General features: G+C 38.5%; 1 protein-coding gene across 1 annotated transcript in view; it reads left to right on the top strand.

Moving 5' to 3' along the window:
• The window catches only part of LOC125231339 (nucleolar MIF4G domain-containing protein 1 homolog), a 32,470-nt gene extending 17,274 nt beyond the window's left edge, over positions 1 to 15,196 (top strand). Inside the window, exons 8-14 of the mRNA XM_048136784.1 lie at positions 134 to 255; positions 2,244 to 2,440; positions 6,087 to 6,262; positions 9,333 to 9,511; positions 10,473 to 10,637; positions 11,355 to 11,486; positions 14,884 to 15,196. Of these exons, the coding sequence (XP_047992741.1) occupies positions 134 to 255; positions 2,244 to 2,440; positions 6,087 to 6,262; positions 9,333 to 9,511; positions 10,473 to 10,637; positions 11,355 to 11,486; positions 14,884 to 15,180 (1,268 nt within the window). The 3' untranslated portion in view covers positions 15,181 to 15,196. The remainder of the gene's footprint in view (positions 1 to 133; positions 256 to 2,243; positions 2,441 to 6,086; positions 6,263 to 9,332; positions 9,512 to 10,472; positions 10,638 to 11,354; positions 11,487 to 14,883) is intronic.
• The last annotated feature ends 2,554 nt before the right edge of the window (positions 15,197 to 17,750 follow it).

Here is a 17,750-nt window from a genome sequence, read left to right as displayed (position 1 = left end):
ATTTTACGCCTTAGGTTGGTAATTTGTGTTTTAAAAATGTCGTAACTTAAACTCAAAGGATCTTTTATTGCAAGTGAACCAAAAGTAAAATTAATAGCATGAATATTATACTGTTTTTTTTATTTTATTACAGGAGCTCACTTCTTAGAAGAATTGTGCACAATATTCGACCGCCTAACCCAAACTTTGCAGCCTATGGAGGATAAAACTTTGGACAATGTTGTGTGCTGCCTCGCCTATCTGTATAGTTTTAAGGTAGCTAAACTAGTGCCACGAATCTATGATTTCTGTCTATTTTAGAAGTTAAAACAACCTTGTTGAGCCGTTGTTATTACTTAACTACTTTAGCGAATTTATGGATAGAGGTCTTTTAGATTATACAAGGTGCTCGCGAGGAACCCATATAACTTTAACGGCATATTCTTGGTCACATTTTAAGACTAAAATGTCATATAAACTTTTCTAGATTTCGTCTAGTTTCAGAGTTATTGCCAATTTTAAAAAAACATTTCCGTATTGTTACTCAGTAGAAAAGGTTTCTTAACGGCGCTGATGCGCAATTGTGGAGCATAGTCTCACAGTAGTCATTGATAGATGTCAAAATGTGACAAGAAAAACTTCTAAATAATTTTGTTTTTAGAAAAATAAATGAAGGAACTCATTTTAATTGCCAACTTTATGGATAAAAAAATTTTTTTTATGTGAAAATACGTCCAAAAAAGTAAAAAAAAAAAAAAAAAATTTTTTTTTTGGCGAAAAATTTTAAAATTCATATAACATTTTTTCTTTCTTTTTGCCTCAGAAACGCGTGGTTCAAGTTATGCGGGTTCCTCGCGAGCACCTTGTATAGCCACCAAAGTCCTTTATGCCATAGAGGAATAAGTTAAGGAAGAGTTGTAACTCCATACATCAGTAAATGCGGGTTATTCGTATAGGCATAGTTAAGTGACATCTAGCGACAATCACGCGTCAAATAGCGTGGATTATCAGTACCACTACTCGATACTAGGTGTCGACAGTGTCTCATCTGCCAAAAATTTAAAATTGGAACAGTTTACAACTTAAATTACAAGCAGAAGGAATCGAAACTAAAAATTGGCGAGCATTAGATTCTTTGTTTGTCGCGACATCTATTCACAAGTAGCAGTACTGATAATTTACGCTAGTTGACGCGTGATTGTCGCTAGATGTCACTTAACTATGCCTATACATTTATACAAATAACTCGTATTAACTGATATATGGAGTTAAAACTCTTCCCTTACTAATTCCTTTGTGTTTATGCCAATTTCCTCATCTGAAACTATAAAATAAGTAGTTTTCGAGATATTTAGGAATGTGACAGACAGGCCGACAGACGGACAGAGTGGCACCCTAAGGTTTCATTTTGTACCTTTTTGGTACGGAACTCTAAAAAGAAACGACGATTAATCTCCGAAATTCACGACAGTCGGTAGATAAATGGAATGGGCGATTAGGAGGTAGGGCATAGCGAATGATATTCCGCTTTGTGTAGTAGGGCACAGCACAGCGGATATCGTCTCGCTCGAATCTAGAGCAGAGCCCAACTGGGGTAGTACCTCCGCCTTACAGAAGACCGCAGCCAAATAGCACTAGACCCTACTCATAGTGTTGTTCTTTTTTCCTGCCGGTGAGTAAGGCTGCCAGAGCTCAACGAGGGTGCGGTGTGCTGATGACGGGAGGACTTACGGAACTAACTTGTTGCGTAAGTCCTTCCGTCAATTTTTGCAGACGAGACACAGTTGCCACCTAGTATCGAGTAGTGGTACTGATAATTCCCGCTATTTGAAGCGTGATTGTCGCTAGATGTCACTTAACTGTGCCTATACAAATAACCCGCATTTACTGATGCATGGAGTTACAACTGTTCTTTTACCTTATTCCTCTATGAACTAACTCAAAATAAAGAGGATCGAGTATTATAGAGAGTTACTGTCAAAGTAAAATGTGTAATCACAGTGCATAGACTGCCATCTCTCGACAGAGGGTTAAAACTTTTAAACCTTAGTTTTGACAATTTGGGCCATATTCTTAGCTTGATATGTTTTAAAATGTCAAATATTTATATTAGCGCCATCTAGCCGAGCGTACCCCAAACGTGTATCGCCATCTAGCTCACCGTACCCCTTTTTCTGTATGGTTTTGGGGTACGTTTTTTTCTTAGACTTTATCGGTCTATACGTAGTTATATAGGTCTTTGCTCAAAAGGATTTTTTTTGCAGATTTTCCACGCAACGCTTCTCTACGACATACTAAACAGCTTACTTTTAAACCCAACCGAAAAGAGCATAGACTGCGTTCTATGCGCGTTCCGATGCGCCGGCGCATCTTTACGAAAGGATGAGCCCTTAGCACTGAAAACGTTTATACAGGACGCGCAAAAACAAGCGTGTATGGTGCAAGGAGGCGACCAGGCTGGGTAAGATTTTTTTTTTTTTTCATCTTCCTCGGAGGGCGCCATGGTGGACAGAGGAGACCCGATGATCCCATGACGCCCTCGCGAACGGCACAGAGGGCGAAACGCCGGAGTGGGGTTTAGTGGATAAACCTCTTTCCCTCCCTCTCGACAAGAGAGGGGGCCGAAGGAGGGAGTCCCACCCCCCATTAAGGCTGGAGGGACGGTGCGTAACGCATTCCCCACTCCGACAAAAAAAGGTATGTTTTCATCGTAATGGAAGTTAGGCAAAAACGTTCCAATTCACATGAAATTGTCATTAAGTCTAGACCAAAGAGAATCAAGTATTATAGAGAGTTACTGTCAAAGTAAAATGTGAAATCGCAGTGCATAGACTGCCATCTCTCGACACAAGCTTACAACTTTTTACACCTCAGTTTTGACAATTCGGCCCATATTGTTAGCTTGATATGTGTTAAAATGTCAAATATTAATATTAGCGCCATCTAGCCGAGCGTCCCCCAAAGGTGTAACGCTATCTAGGCCTCCGTACCTTTTTCTCTAGGGCTTTAAGGTACGTTTTTTTCCTAGACTTTATTCGTCTATACGGAGTTACATATGTCTGGTATAGACCTTGTATGATTATCAAAAGACTTTCATTTCAGTCACAATTTCATTTCAGGTGGATTGGAACGTTTCTGCGTAACTATGTTCCATTATCATCTACAATGAAAACTATTACATACATATTTAACTACATTATCATCTGCAAAGACAGGGCATAATTTGACCAACTTTGGCATTTTACTAAGATGGCATACAGTAGAAAAATTGGGGCCATTATCTTTGTGATGGAATTTTCGACGTGATTGACTTAAATGTTCGATTTCATGTGTCAGTCTCTCTGCTTAGCCTTGAGTTTGACTGGTAGAGAATGCCATAAAGCATTAAGTCCGCCTTTTTGTACTGCGAAATTTTTCTTTTGTGCAATAAAGATTAAATAATAGTTATTTGTTATACGAGGGTCATGCCAAAAGAAGTTAGATACTTCATGGTCATTTGATCGATACTGGCCAGTTATACACCATTGTAATGGCCGCTGTACACATATGGCCAACGGTTCCACCAACCCCCTTGGCCAAGCGTGTAGAGGGCTACTTGGCCGTAAGTTGGCAGTTGGCGCTTGCGCTTGCCGGCCAACCGATTGGTGTCGGTTTTTTGTCCACACATCAAAGGATCTTGGCGCCAATGGCCAACTGCGTTCACACGTTGGCGCTTCATTCAGTTGGTCGTCAGCCGTCAGAGAGGACAGTAGTGAAATATTTACGAAAATAATAAGTTTATCTATGCCAATAATAGTGTAGATTTTAGGAAATAAAATAACCTTGCAAATGTTTAATGTATTTCCTAAAAAAGATAAATGTTCTTATCAGAATATTCAAAAAATTGTTAATATATCAAATAATTTAATTTTACTACGGGGTTATTATTTTTTAATCAAATTTTTCTGACAACGTAAAAGACCTAGAATTTCCTAGCCTTTTCCATTCCACGTCCATCTTTCATGAAGAGCCAATGCCAAATGATTGGTTCGCCAATGTGTAAACAGCGGCTCTTATCTTGGCCAAGGGGTTTCACAAAGGGTTCGTGGAACCGTTGGCCATATGTGTACAGCGGCCATAAAGGTAGGTTATTTGCTTATAAATTTAAAAATGGAACACTTGGAAATTCTTAGGATTCTTTTTTTAATTATTTTTTTTCTAAATAATTTTGGCGGGAATTTTCCGCAACAATGGAGCTTACTCGACGTGATTTTCGTGTTATGATATATTATGACTTTAAAAAAGGTTTAAAACCTCAAGAGTGTTTTGAACTTTTAGTCTCGACTTTTGGAGAGTCTGCGTGTTCACGTGCAACTGTTTTTAATTGGTTTGCTAAATTTAAAAGAGGACGGGAGAGCTTTAAAGATGAGGCGAAGACCGGACGGCCGCCAACCGCAGTCACTGAAGAAAATGTACAGGCTGTGGAAAAAAATATTCGTGCGAACCGACGAATTACATATGTAGAGCTCGAACGTGAACTGGGCTTTGGATCAGCAGCATTGCAAACTATAATTCATAGTAAACTGTCTCTTCATAAGCGTTTTTCAAGATGGGTGCCGCACAAGCTCACCGATTTATAGAAACCCCGTCGCATGGATTGGTGCAAATTTATGATAGATAAATTCGACGCAGGCGAGAAAAAAAACGTATATGATATACTTACAGGTGACGAAACATGGCTATATAACTAGGATCCCGAAACAAAGCGACAGTCCACAGTATGGTGTTTTGTAGATGAACCGACGCCAACAAAATGTCGCCGAACCCGAAGTACACAAAAACAAATGGTTGCCTCATTTTTCTGCAAGACGGGACATATTGCTACAATAGTGCTAGAAGATCAAAAGACAGTTAATTCAGAATGGTATGTGACAGTTTGTGCCCCAAGAGTACTGTCAGCTTGGTGTGACAAGCGGCCGAAGGCAGGAACCCGGCACCTGCTCTGGCACCACGACAACGCTGCCCCGCACACTTCCGCTAGAACACTTGACTATTTCAGCTCAAAAAACGTGACTATTCTGCCCCACCCCCCATATTCCCCTGACCTAGCCCCCTGTGATTTTTACCTTTTTCCTAAAATTAAAGAAAAATTAAAAGGAAAGAGATTTGAGAATAAAGAAGACGCCCTGGCTGCGTATAATTATGAAATTTCTGAGGTGTCTAAAGAAGAGTGGTCATCGGTATTTTCTAAGTGGTTTAGACGTGTGTTCACGGTGAATACTTCGAAAAAAATAGATAGCTGTAATAAAGAATAAAGTATGTAAATTTTGAGTATCTAATTTCTTTTGGCATGACCCTCGTACAAGGGGGCAAAGTTGTAAAATTTTAACGCCGAGTGTGGAATTGAAAAACGAGCAAGTGAAAGGATTCTATAGTTGAACCACGAGCGAAGCGAGTGGTTCGAGAATAGAATCCTGAACTTGCGAGTTTTTTAACACACGAGAAGTAAAATACATTTGCACCCGAGTGTAACACAAAACTTTTCCCCTCACTATAGCGAGGAAACTACAACGCAAAAAATGCGGTTATCACTGCTTCCAGTAGTTCCACAGATGGTAAATCATCTTTACTAGATTCACCTACTTTTATCAATTTTAAAGCAGTTAATTTGACTTTATTCAAGGTCAAATTACTTTACCCACTAGTGGATAAAATGCGTTTTTACCCTCTGGTATTAAAGGACAAAACACGTGTTTCCGAGCTAGTGAGGGGAAAATAAATAAAAACTCATTATGAGATAACCACAACTTTTACTATTGAATTTTCTAATACACTTTGTTTCGAGGTAAGGGCGTGGTACGTCCGCACAGTACTGCGCAAATTTTTAACCCTCGACGCAAATACGACGGGGGTGTTATAAGTTTGACGTGTCTGTCTGTCTGTCTTTGTGTGTCTATGTGTGGCATCGTAGCTCCCGAACGGATGAACCGATTTAGATTTATTTTATTTTTGTTTGAAAGCTGAATCAATCGGGAGTGTTTCATGGAAATCGGTCAATCGGTTTTTTTCAAAATTTTAATTTTGTGGTTAGATTATCTCTTGAACTTTTATACTATTTCAAATTCCAGGTCTCGAATAAAGTTCCTCCTAGAAGTCTTAATGGCGGTGAAGAACAACAATTTGAACAAGATACCCAACTACGACCCGAGTTTCGTCGAGCAGCTCAAGAAGACCGTCAAAGGCATCATCAGGAAAGGAAACTATGCGACCCCACTCAATATCACATTAGAAGATCTACTCAAAGGTAGGTAATCAATTCATTTATATAAATAAATAAAATAAATAAATAAATATATTGAGGACACTTACACAGATCAACTTAGCCCCAAACCAAAGACATATGTAACTCCGTATAGACGGATAAAGTCTAAGAAAAAAACGTACCTCAAAGCCATAGAGAAAAAGGTACAGTGGGCTAGATGGTGTTACACCTTTGGGGAACGCTCGGCTAGATGGCGCTAATATTAACATTTGACATTTTAACTCATAGCAAGCTAACAATATGGGCCAAATTGTCAAAACTGAGGTTCAAAAGTTGTAAGCTTGTGTCGAGAGATGGCAGTCTGCAATGTGATTACACGTTTTACTTTGACAGTAACTCTCTATAATACTCGATCCTCTTTGCCCCAAACTAAGCAAAGCTTGTACTATGAGTGCTAAGCGACGATATACAGTATAGACAACTTTCGAAAGTTTCGCGAATGTATGGAAGCCCTTTCATTTTCTGACGTTTTAGAAAATGATGATTTCAATGATGCATTTACTATTTTTTACGACCTAGTTTGTTTATTATTTAATTTATGCTTTCCGCTAATAAAAGTAAAGGTTAGCAACAAATGTAAAGTATTAGATGGATAACAAAAGGCATTAGGAAATCCTGCCATGTTAAACGCATGATGTGTTATCAGCTTCAAAAAAGCCATAAATAAAACTATAAATAGGGAGAACTTAAAACTCTATAATAAAATTTTACGAAAATGTATAACTGCTTCTCAGAAATCTAGAAATAATAATTATATATTAACTCACAATAATAAATGTAAAGCTACGTGGAATGTTATATCTTCGGCTACTAGTAATGATTTTCACAACAGAGACATTTCTCGTATTAAATCAAATGGCAAAACCTATTGCGACCCACAGGACATATGTAAAATTTTAAATGACTATTTTATTGACATCATTAATGCTAATATTCCTAAAAAAGACAATTCAAATTCTGGTTTAAGTAATTGGCCTCAAAAAATATTTTTGAAACCTGTAAATGAGGATGAAATTTATAAATTAATAATGAAACTTAATAACACCAATACATGCGGTCCAGACAATATATCGACCAAGGTGTTAAAAGCAAATGCTAAAAGTTTAAGTCGCCCCTTAACTCATTTAATTAATTTATCTTTTAGTCACGGTGTGTTTCCTGAGCAACTTAAAATGTCCATTGTTAAGCCTTTGTTTAAAGCCGGGGATCGCGAAGATCCGAACTGCTATCGGCCTATCACAATTGTTCCTATAATCTCAAAGATAATCGAAAAGGCAATGTACTCAAGATTATGTGACTTTTTGACGAAACACAATATATTAAATGCTGAACAGTTTGGTTTTAGAAAAGGATATTCTACGGAGTTAGCATGTTTCCATTTTGTTAAGAGTGTGTTTGTGTAGAGTGTGTGAGTGTGTTGCTATTAATGACAAAGTACCAATAATGTCTATTTTTCTGGACATGAGCAAAGCATTTGACTTTGTAGACCATACGTTACTTATGTCTAAATTAGAATCCTACGGTATTCGAGGAAAGGCTGCTGAATGGTTTCATAGCTATTTGTCTGAAAGGAAACAATGCACTGAAATGACTCGTATAGTCACAGGAAATAACAGCTACTTAAGGGAAACTTACAGGTCACAATTTCGAACGATTAAGTCAGGCGTACCACAGGGAAGTATTTTAGGCCCACTGTTATTCCTGATATACATAAATGACCTACCGCAGTCAACAACACAAAAATGCATTCTTTTCGCAGACGATACCACACTTATAGTAAAAGGGGATAATTTAACTGATTATGAATTAACTATTAATAATGCTTTATCTGACATTTATACGTGGACAAAAAATAATCGACTTAATATTAATTTAACGAAGACTAGACTTATGCAATTTCGATCCTATAAAAGTAAGCATAAGAAACTCAATATTAAGTATAATAATGAAGCTGTAGAAGAGAGTAATACCTGTGTAAAGTTCTTAGGGTTGTATATAGAATTTAAATTGGAAAAACCACATACAATCAATTCGTTCGAAACTGCAAGTTTGTATATGGTTTAAGGAGACTTGCAACAACGGTTTCTACAGAAGCTGCTGTTACAGCCTACTATGGTTATGTGTCTTCTACACTAAACTATGGTCTTCTTCTTTGGGGAAATTCTGTTCATGTTAGTGATGTGTTTAAAGTTCAAAAAAAGTGTGTGCGAGCTGTTGCAAACGCTTGGATAAGAGATAAATGCAGACCTCTTTTCAAGAAATTTAACATTCTGCCACTAGCATGCATGTACATCAAGAAAGTTTGCTTGTTTGTCAAATCTCACATGGAGTATTTTAGATTACGGCCAGACGTTATCAGAGGGAACTTAAGAACCCAATATCAAAACCTCCTCTATCAGCCTCGTTGCCGTGCTGATATCTATAAACGGAACGTATGTTATAAAAGCATTGAAATTTATAATAAGCTTCCTGACTGTATTAAATTATTGCATGATTTAGAGTTTAAGACAAAATTAACGAAATGGCTTCAGGAACATTGTTTCTACTCTGTTAAGGAGTACCTTGACATGTAAATATTTCATTATTACCTAAGAATTCAGGGATTTATTTGTATATAGTTACCTACCTACCTAATGTTAATTTAGGATTACTGCAAACATTTGCATGCCGCATGGCTGAATATTGTTACCATTTATATCAATGTCTCACCTTTTCTGCACATATTCTTGCAAATAAATAATTCTTTCTTTCTTTCTTAAATAGATAAATACATACTTATATACATAGAAAACATCCATGACTCAGGAACAAAGAAGTGTTCTTAACCGACTTCAAAAAAAGGAGGAGGTTCTCAATTCGACTGAATTTTTTTTTGTATGTATGTTACTCAATATCTCCGAGAATCATGGACCGATTTTCATATTTTTTTTTATATACTATGTAATTGTTTTAATATTTCTAAGAATACAAATTTAGCTGACACCCCAGTCAAAATTGCCCCGCTGTGACTTATTTGTTAATTATCACTTAAAAAATAACTTTTCTATTACAGCCGAAACTCGAGGCAAATGGTGGGTGGTCGGTTCAGCGTGGGAGGGCAACAGACCGAAACCAGAAGAGAAGGTCAAAGCAGTTCCCAGCACGGACCAGAAGCTTCTAGAACTAGCCAGGAAACAGAGGATGAATACAGACGTTAGGAGGAGCATCTTCTGCGTTATTATGTCAGCCGAGGTAAGGTTATTTAACTATTTATAAATAAGAGTTTCGAATGATTCACGGTTATTTTCATTAGACTTATATTGACCGGGATATGGACCGTGATTACCTTTTTGATTTTTGGCGAACTCCCGATATTTCAACGCAATTGCATGCATCATGATCACGGAAAACTGACGAAGGAGGGTGGATGTCAAAGGTGCGTAGACAGCGCGCGACCTACCCTCCTTCGCGATCAAAAAGGTAATCACGGTCTATATCCCAGTCAATATAAGTTTATTTATAAATTCGCTAATAGACACTAGGTGCGTTATTCATAAACGCATAAACCAAAATGAGCTAATAATCGTTTGTCTTTATCTGTCATGTTGACTTATGTATTTGGGAGAAAGGGACAAAACACTTTTTAACTAATCAGGCCCCGTAGCCGAATGGCATTTCTGCGACGCGAAACGAAAACGAAACGCCGCGAAAGGTAGTCTATCTCTGTCGCACCAATCCGCAAGAGCGATAGAGATAGATAAATAAATAAATATTGGGGACACCTTACACAGATCAACTTAGCCCCAAACTCAGTGACCTAATCTTAGTGACCGTTAGCACTAGAAAGCTGAAATTTGGTACCGATATGTATATCAATCACGCCGACAAAGTGGTAAAATAAAAAGTGGAAAAAAATGTTTTGTTAGGGTACCCCCCCTACATGTAAAGTGGGGACAGATTTTTTTTGGGGTTGGACCCAACGTGTGATATATTTTTGGATAGGTATTTAAAAATGAATAGGGGTTTACTAAAATCGTTGATAATATTAATATTTTCGGAAATAATCGCTCCTAAAGGAAAAAAAAGGGCGCTCTCCCCCCTTTAACTCTCGGAACTCTACACTGAGCGTGGCCCGACACGCTCTTGGCCGGTTTTTTTGAAGTTGTGCCTTCGAATTTAAGCGTAGAACTAATATACATTTTTATTTTTTTAGGATTACATGGACGCATTCGAAAAACTACAACATCTAGGTTTAAAAGGCAGTCAAGAGCGCGAAATAGTGCACGTGTTACTAGCGTGCTCCACGCAGGAACGAACCTACAACCCTTACTACTCCGTTCTAGCGCAGAAACTGTGTGACGTCGACAGGAAATATCAGGTATATCAGGTACCTCTGGTGTTTCGGGTGTCCATGGGCGGCGGTGATCGCTTACCATCAGGCAACCTGTCTGCTCGTTTGCCTCCTATCCCATAAAAAAAAAATCATACAATTATCAAACTAGCCACTGTTCTAGAACGTGTTACACCATCCACTGAAAACCTGAAAACAGTTCAAAATCCAGAGTAGAATCGATTAGGCTATATTTTAATGCAGGTGGTTGTTTTTTGTATTTAGTTTTTATTTTCTGTGTGGCCGGTCTAAAAGTTACAAACGCAACAGTTACTACTGTATCATTGATAGAGGATTGCATAGGTATCTACTTAGTACTGTTTTAATAAATTTTGCTCTTCTGGCTCAGTGATAAGGTTCAATTTAGCATGGCAGAAATACGACAGTGCAGTTCCTATTACTACAAAGCGAATGTCAGTTGCCAATGTCACTACCGTATTTCAGGCAATAAGGGCTGTATTGTATTAGGTGTCGTCAAATGATAGACACGAGTAGTAGGTAAAGTAATGAATTCCAATCAATCAATTTATTGTATAAAGGTGGGCCTATATATACATATTTGGGTTGTCGCCGACCAAGCAATATGCGTTATGTCGCAGTAAACCATTGTGTTACTGCTAAACACGAAAAGTGGCTAATATGCCATTACAATAAGGTAAGAATAAAATTAAGGAGATCTTTATTTATATTCGAATTTCTTTTCAGCTATCCATCCAGTTCGCCGTCTGGGACAAAATCAAGGATCTGGAGAGCTTTTCGAAGCAAGCCACAACCAATCTGGCGCAGTTCCTCATACACCTCATTATGGAGAAAGGGCTGGCTTTGTCTGTTCTGAAGGTAAATAAGAAAATAGACACCGTGTTTCACTTAACACTAAAAACCTGAAAACCGTTTGTTCAGAATCGAGAGTAGAATCGATTGAGCTACATCTTGATGGGGGTAATATTTTTATTTACAGTACCGGTCAAAAGTTTGAGTTCACCTCTTTGATTTCGGTACAAATGAGTACTTTTGTACGATAGTTATCTTCGGTTTGGTAGTCGAAATATGTTTTCAACTTATATTTATTGTTTTGTGGAGATTTGTTTTACTAGTAGACACAATTCACGTACCTTTCTTTCACTAAAATCTAATAAACATGACGGCAAAATGCTAGTTATATTTATGGCCTTGCCTTTGCCACTAATTGAGACACATCTTTACACGAAACACAGTTTTAGCCAGATAATATAGGCCAAATAATTATTTAGCCTATAAGATTTGAGGGAAACAGATGTTAAAAAAATATAAATTGTTTACGAAACAAATTTTGACGTCTGAACTACAAAAAACTATCTCTCTAAAGCAGTCAGTTGTACTGAAAACAAGGAGTGAACTTAAATTTTTGACTGGTACTGTAAATCAGTATGATTAGTTATTTTTTACGTGCCTATTCTATTGTATTCGTAATACAACATTGTGTATATCGCATTGCTAGGTTGTATACCTTTTTCAGTATTTAGGGGTATTAATACTGGCTGGTTACTTGGGCGATTATTTTCTCCGCTACGAGTTTGACGTTGTTTGTCAGTTTAATCTTAATGTTTATCATAAGTCATAATAAATTGAACTCGTACCTAATTACAACCTTGTCATTCTGAATATTGGGTTTAAATTTGCTTACTGCGATTACCTATCCAATTTGAAGTTTACTGTGACAAAGCTTTAAAGTGTTTTACAATGACATCTTAGCTGTCTATTGGTAAACCTTATGTCGTTGCAGTAACGTACACAAATAAATAGTTTAATGGTTTATGATGGTAGTTAGCAATTATTTTATTGAGTGTAGAGCTAAAAGTCAAGTAGAGCTGTGCAGAAATCTAAAAATTCAATTAAAAAAAAATTAACCATCAGATTAAAAGATGAATACTCTAGATGAGTTTAAAAAAATAAAAATCTGTTGGGGTGTCTGAGGTTTTGAGTGATACCGGAAACACGTTGTATTGGTTATACGCCTGTGTGGTGACGGGTTAAGAATTTCACCACCCCCTTTCTTCCCGTGGGTGTCGTAGAAGGCGACTATGGGATATGGGTGAAATTGTATATTATAGAGAGTTCCTGTCGAAGTAAAATGTGTAATCACAGTGCATAGACTGCCATCTCTCGACACAGGCTTAAAACTTTTGAACCTCAGTTTTGACAATTTGGTCCATATTCTTAGCTTGATATGTTTTTTTTTTTATATATATAAGTAGATATTGTAACCACGTTTTTTATTTTTTTTATTTTTTTTTTCCTAGCCTATAATTGTGTCCCACTGCTGGGCAAAGGCCTCCCCTTTCTTCCGCCACTCATCCCGATTTGCCGCCTGCTCCGGCCAGTCGCCGCAAAATGCGTCGAGGTCATCCCGCCATCTTTTCTTTGGCCTACCTCTGCCCCGGCTAATCTGTGGTGTCCAGTCGGTAGCCAATTTGGCCCACCGATCTGGATGCATTCGGCAGACATGTCCTGCCCAATCCCACTTGAGCCTTGCAGACTTAACACCCACATCTACAATACCAGTTTTGGAGCGCAGTTCGGTGTTCCTAACCCGATCGGTTCTGCGGACTCCGAGTATGCTGCGCTCCATTGCTCGCTGGCAAATCTTGAGTCGGGACTTTTGGGCTTCCGTCAATGACCAAGTTTGGGCGCCGTATGTTAGGATAGGCAGGATACACATGTCGACGAGTTTGCGCCTTAGTGTCAGTGGAAGGTTGCCCTTCATTAGCGTCTTCATGGACCAGAAGCTCTTCCAGGCGTTCTCGATGCGTCGATCGATTTCTTTGCACTGCCTGTTTTCGAAGGATGCTATCTGGCCCAAATAGATGTATTCGTCGACATATTGGATATCCTGTCCATCAACCGTGACCGTATCTTTCCCCCTGTTGGTCATCAACTTGGTTTTGGCCATGTTCAATGTTCATTGTGAGTCCGACTTCAAGATTTGCCGTGCTAAGGTCTTGTAGCATTTGTTGTAGATGGGGTGCAGTGTGGGAGAACAAAACGATGTCGTCTGCAAATCGCAAGTTAGTTTCTTGTTGCCGATATCAATGCCCATTGTTTCCCACTTAGTCGCAAACTTTTGGAAAATATGCTGTAGGCTTGAGGTGAATAATTTTGGGGACAGCGGGTCGCCTTGCTTGACTCCCTTTTCTATGCGAAATTTAGGGCCAGGATCGTGCAATTTAATGCTTGCGGTGCTTTGCTGATAACGTTTTTTATATCACCGGTAAAATCACAGCACACCGAAACGAGTGGTTTGACGCGAAGCATCCCTGAGACTTAACTAATTACGGCCACTAGTGGCGGCCTCTGCCGCGGCCTGCGGAAAGGTCAAATCCAACGCGGGACGTTCATTTTCAGAGCTGCTCGTGGCAAGCCACTATCATTTGAATTTTCAAGAAATGCTTAACTTGATGCGATTCGCCATATTATTTTCATTAACTTTTGAGTAATATTATAAAATAAAAATAAACATCCATACTAATATTATAAATGGGAAAGTGTGTGTGTGTGTTTTCGGCGTTTGTGTTTCACGGCAAAACGGAGCGATGAATTGACGTCATTTTTTAAGTGGAGATAGTTGAAGGGATGGTGAGTGACATAGTCTACTTTTTGTCTCTTTCTAATGCGAGCGAAGCCGCGAGAAAAAGCTAGTAAATTATAAAACGTCAAATACATGGTAGCTGCTCATATTAAATTAATTTCTGTTCCTATAAAAACGTATTTTAGCAGGAAAATGTATATTAAATTAATTTTAAGTGGGCTTCGTATCAAATTGACTGTTAAGAGTTAAAAACTGGAAAGAATGGATGAAAGAGACTAATAAATAAAACGTAAGGAAACGGTTATACAACAAAATAAAAAAGAAAAAAGGTAAAAATGCCCATTTTTACCTTTCGAACTTTTTTACCTTTTAAAAAATATTGTTATTTTTTTACAAGTAAAAAAATCCCTTTTATCACTTTCGTATTTAATTAAATTTAAAGTTCTATTAGATGAGTGTTCCTTATTGTGATTCATTTATGTGTTAAAATGTCAAATATTAATATTAGCGCCATCTAGCCGAGCGTCCCCCAAAGGTGTATCTCCATCTAGGTCACCGTACCTTTTTCTGTATGGTTTTGAGGTTCCTTTTTTTTCTTAGAGTTTAGCTGTCTATACGGAGTTACATATGTCTTTGATAAAAGTAACGAAAATATTTCTTTTTTCACAGGTAATAGAATTCTCGGATCTAAACAAAAGCTCTGTCCGTTTCCTCCGCCAAATCCTCCTAGCCATCATAATGAACGCCGACCTCCAAGCCTCCCTCCAAGTATTCCATCGCATAGCGAAGTCCCCCAAACTCCACATGTTCAGGGAGTCCCTCAGGCTCTTCATACAGCACTTCTTGCTCAAGAACGCGGGGAAGAAGAGTGTAGTGCTGAGTGAAGAAGAGATGGGGATTCTGAAGGAGCGTACGGTTGAAGTTGAGAGGATATTGACTATGTTTGAGTCTAAGTTGAAGTTTTAAATATTAAACATGTTTATTTGTATGTAATGTCTTTTATTTGAACTGAAAATTACATCTGGGCATTTTCGCGAGAACAATCACAAAAAAAATCTAAGGTAGGTAAATTTTATGTTTTTCCCACTCCGAATCACGAACCATAAAATTTACCTATTTTAGAAAAAAGTTTTTGAATCTTTTTTCGCGAAAATGCCCTCCTGCTATTTTTTTTTTTACGTGGTGGACGACGATGGACGGACAAAAATTGTTTTTTACATGGCGTTTTTATGATGCCAATCGATTCCATTCCTATTCAGTTGCTTAGGGGAAAAAAATTTTTTTCATACAAATTGTATGGGATAAGTTTTTCGCGATTTGTGACTTTTCTAGCCTTTTTTTTGTCCCATACAAGCTTTTGATCCTGGATAGGAATATGGGATCGATTAGCGTCAAAAAAAAAGTTTGTCAAAAATGCCCTTTTTCTCGCACCCTGTATGTTTTTTCCAAAATCTGTAAAAATCATTTTTCATCAATTTGAAATCGATGGATGGTCCCTTTAGACCATTTTCACGTAGGACTATGGGATCTCGTAGCTGCCCTTACTGACCCGTTATCAAAAAACACCCTGTATATTCTGTGGCCAAACAGACATCAATAAGAGCTAATAGGTGCAAGAAACATAGCAAGACGAGAAATTGAACACCTAATTAGTAAACATAAATGGTCTCTTTTCTTATTTGTCCTGGATAAAATTACAAAAATTCTACTTACACGAGTGCTAGGTTTTTTGTGGCTGGGCCCCACTCAGACGACGCATGTCTCGCGGTCGCGGCGCGCGCGCCACGCCGCCGCCGCGCCGCCTGGGGCGCGTCTTACGTCCTTCTACAAAATGTACTGAGGAGACGTTTTTTGAATTACATTTAGGCGGTGTGGCGGAGACGTCCGTTCCGCGCCGCGAGACATGCGTCGCCTGAGTGGGGACGTTACCTAATAGTTTCTCAACATGTCCTTGACTTTAACATGCTACCATTTTCTATGAAATCCTTTTATGGGAACTGTTATCGCTAGACGTCTGGCCGTTATCAGATGTTTCATGTATTTGTAATATGTACATATGTATGCACACCTGCAAAATCTATGCACGCGTGTAAGGGCCTTATCAGTATCACACTTGCGATTTGCGGGCGATTTGAAAGCGAAATGAACGCGCAACGAGTTCGCCGCGAGTGCGCAGTGAGTTCGCCGCGTCTAGAGTCGAGACCTCATGCTGTATTCATCAGCAAAATGAATTTCTATCCACTTTAGTTTAAGTCGATATTTGTAGTAGTTTATTATCTACGAATGTGGACAGATGGACAACCAACAATAATGGCACCGTCGGAAGATTCAAATACTGTTGCAATGGATATCGCGACGAACACGCTGCGCACTCGTGGCGAAACTAGCTACGCGTTCGCTTCGCTTTCTAATCGCCCGCAAATCGCAAGTGTGATAAGGCCCTAACACACATCCGATTGTGTCTACATCTGTGTGATGGCTAAAAGTGGTGAAAAATGTGAAAACACTGAACAGTTGAGGGTCAAAGAATGACTTTCAATAATTAGGTAGTTATTTGTTTTACAAGGTTGCAATGTTTTTGTTTACCCGCACGTGCCAATATTGATACCCGAGCAAGCGAAAGATTATTCCAATATTGAATCGCGGCGTAGCGAGTAGTTCGAAAAATGGAATCTTGAGCGTTGCGAGGGTTTTAAGGCACGAAGGTTAAACAAACTTTGCCACCGAGTGAAACACAAAATTTTTCACCACAACAACACGAACAAAATACTGACTATAAAACATCAAACTAAATTTGATTTAGTCCATCAATTTATTAAATATTTATGATTAAAAATTATCATTTGTAGGTAAAATCCACCAGCCAGCTTAAGACAGCAAGTTAAAATTTGTATGAAATTACTTTGCACTCTTGTGGATAAAATGCAATTTTGCTATCTGTTTTCGAATAGCAAAGAAAGCCTTTACCAGTTGATGTGGTGAAAAGATATTTTGCACCACAGAATTTGGGACTTGGGTTCGATTCCCGGCTCGGCCGTCAGTGGATTAGGTCACTCACTCAGCCGAGAAACTCTCGTGTCAATCACGTGCTTGCCCTGCTGAAATTGTAACATCCCCATCCCCACACTAATACATACATACATACAATCACGCCTGTATCCCATAAAGGGGTAGGCAGAGCACATGAACTACTCAAGTTTAAGTGCCACTCTTGGCAAAAAGGGGTTGAAAGAAAACGAATTTGTGACATTGCAGTGACAGGTTGCCAGCCTCTCGCCTACGCCACAATTTAACCCATATCCCACAGTCGACTTCTACGACACCCACGGGAAGAAAGGGGGTGGTGAAATTCTTAACCATCTGTGTCTTAACCCGTCACCACACACTATATAATGGCAAATTGTGATTTCATTTCATTCCTATATGATTCGTGACTGGTCCGTTAGTAACAAGTTATTAATATTAACTAACTGATACGGCCAATATTGACTAATGTCTATTTACATGACTGCGCTGACATGTTTGTCCACGATAAG

The sequence above is a fragment of the Leguminivora glycinivorella genome, chromosome 11 (genome assembly GCF_023078275.1).
Source record: "Leguminivora glycinivorella isolate SPB_JAAS2020 chromosome 11, LegGlyc_1.1, whole genome shotgun sequence".
Lineage (NCBI taxonomy): Eukaryota > Metazoa > Arthropoda > Insecta > Lepidoptera > Tortricidae > Leguminivora > Leguminivora glycinivorella.
This window is presented reverse-complemented; position numbering and strand designations above follow the sequence as displayed.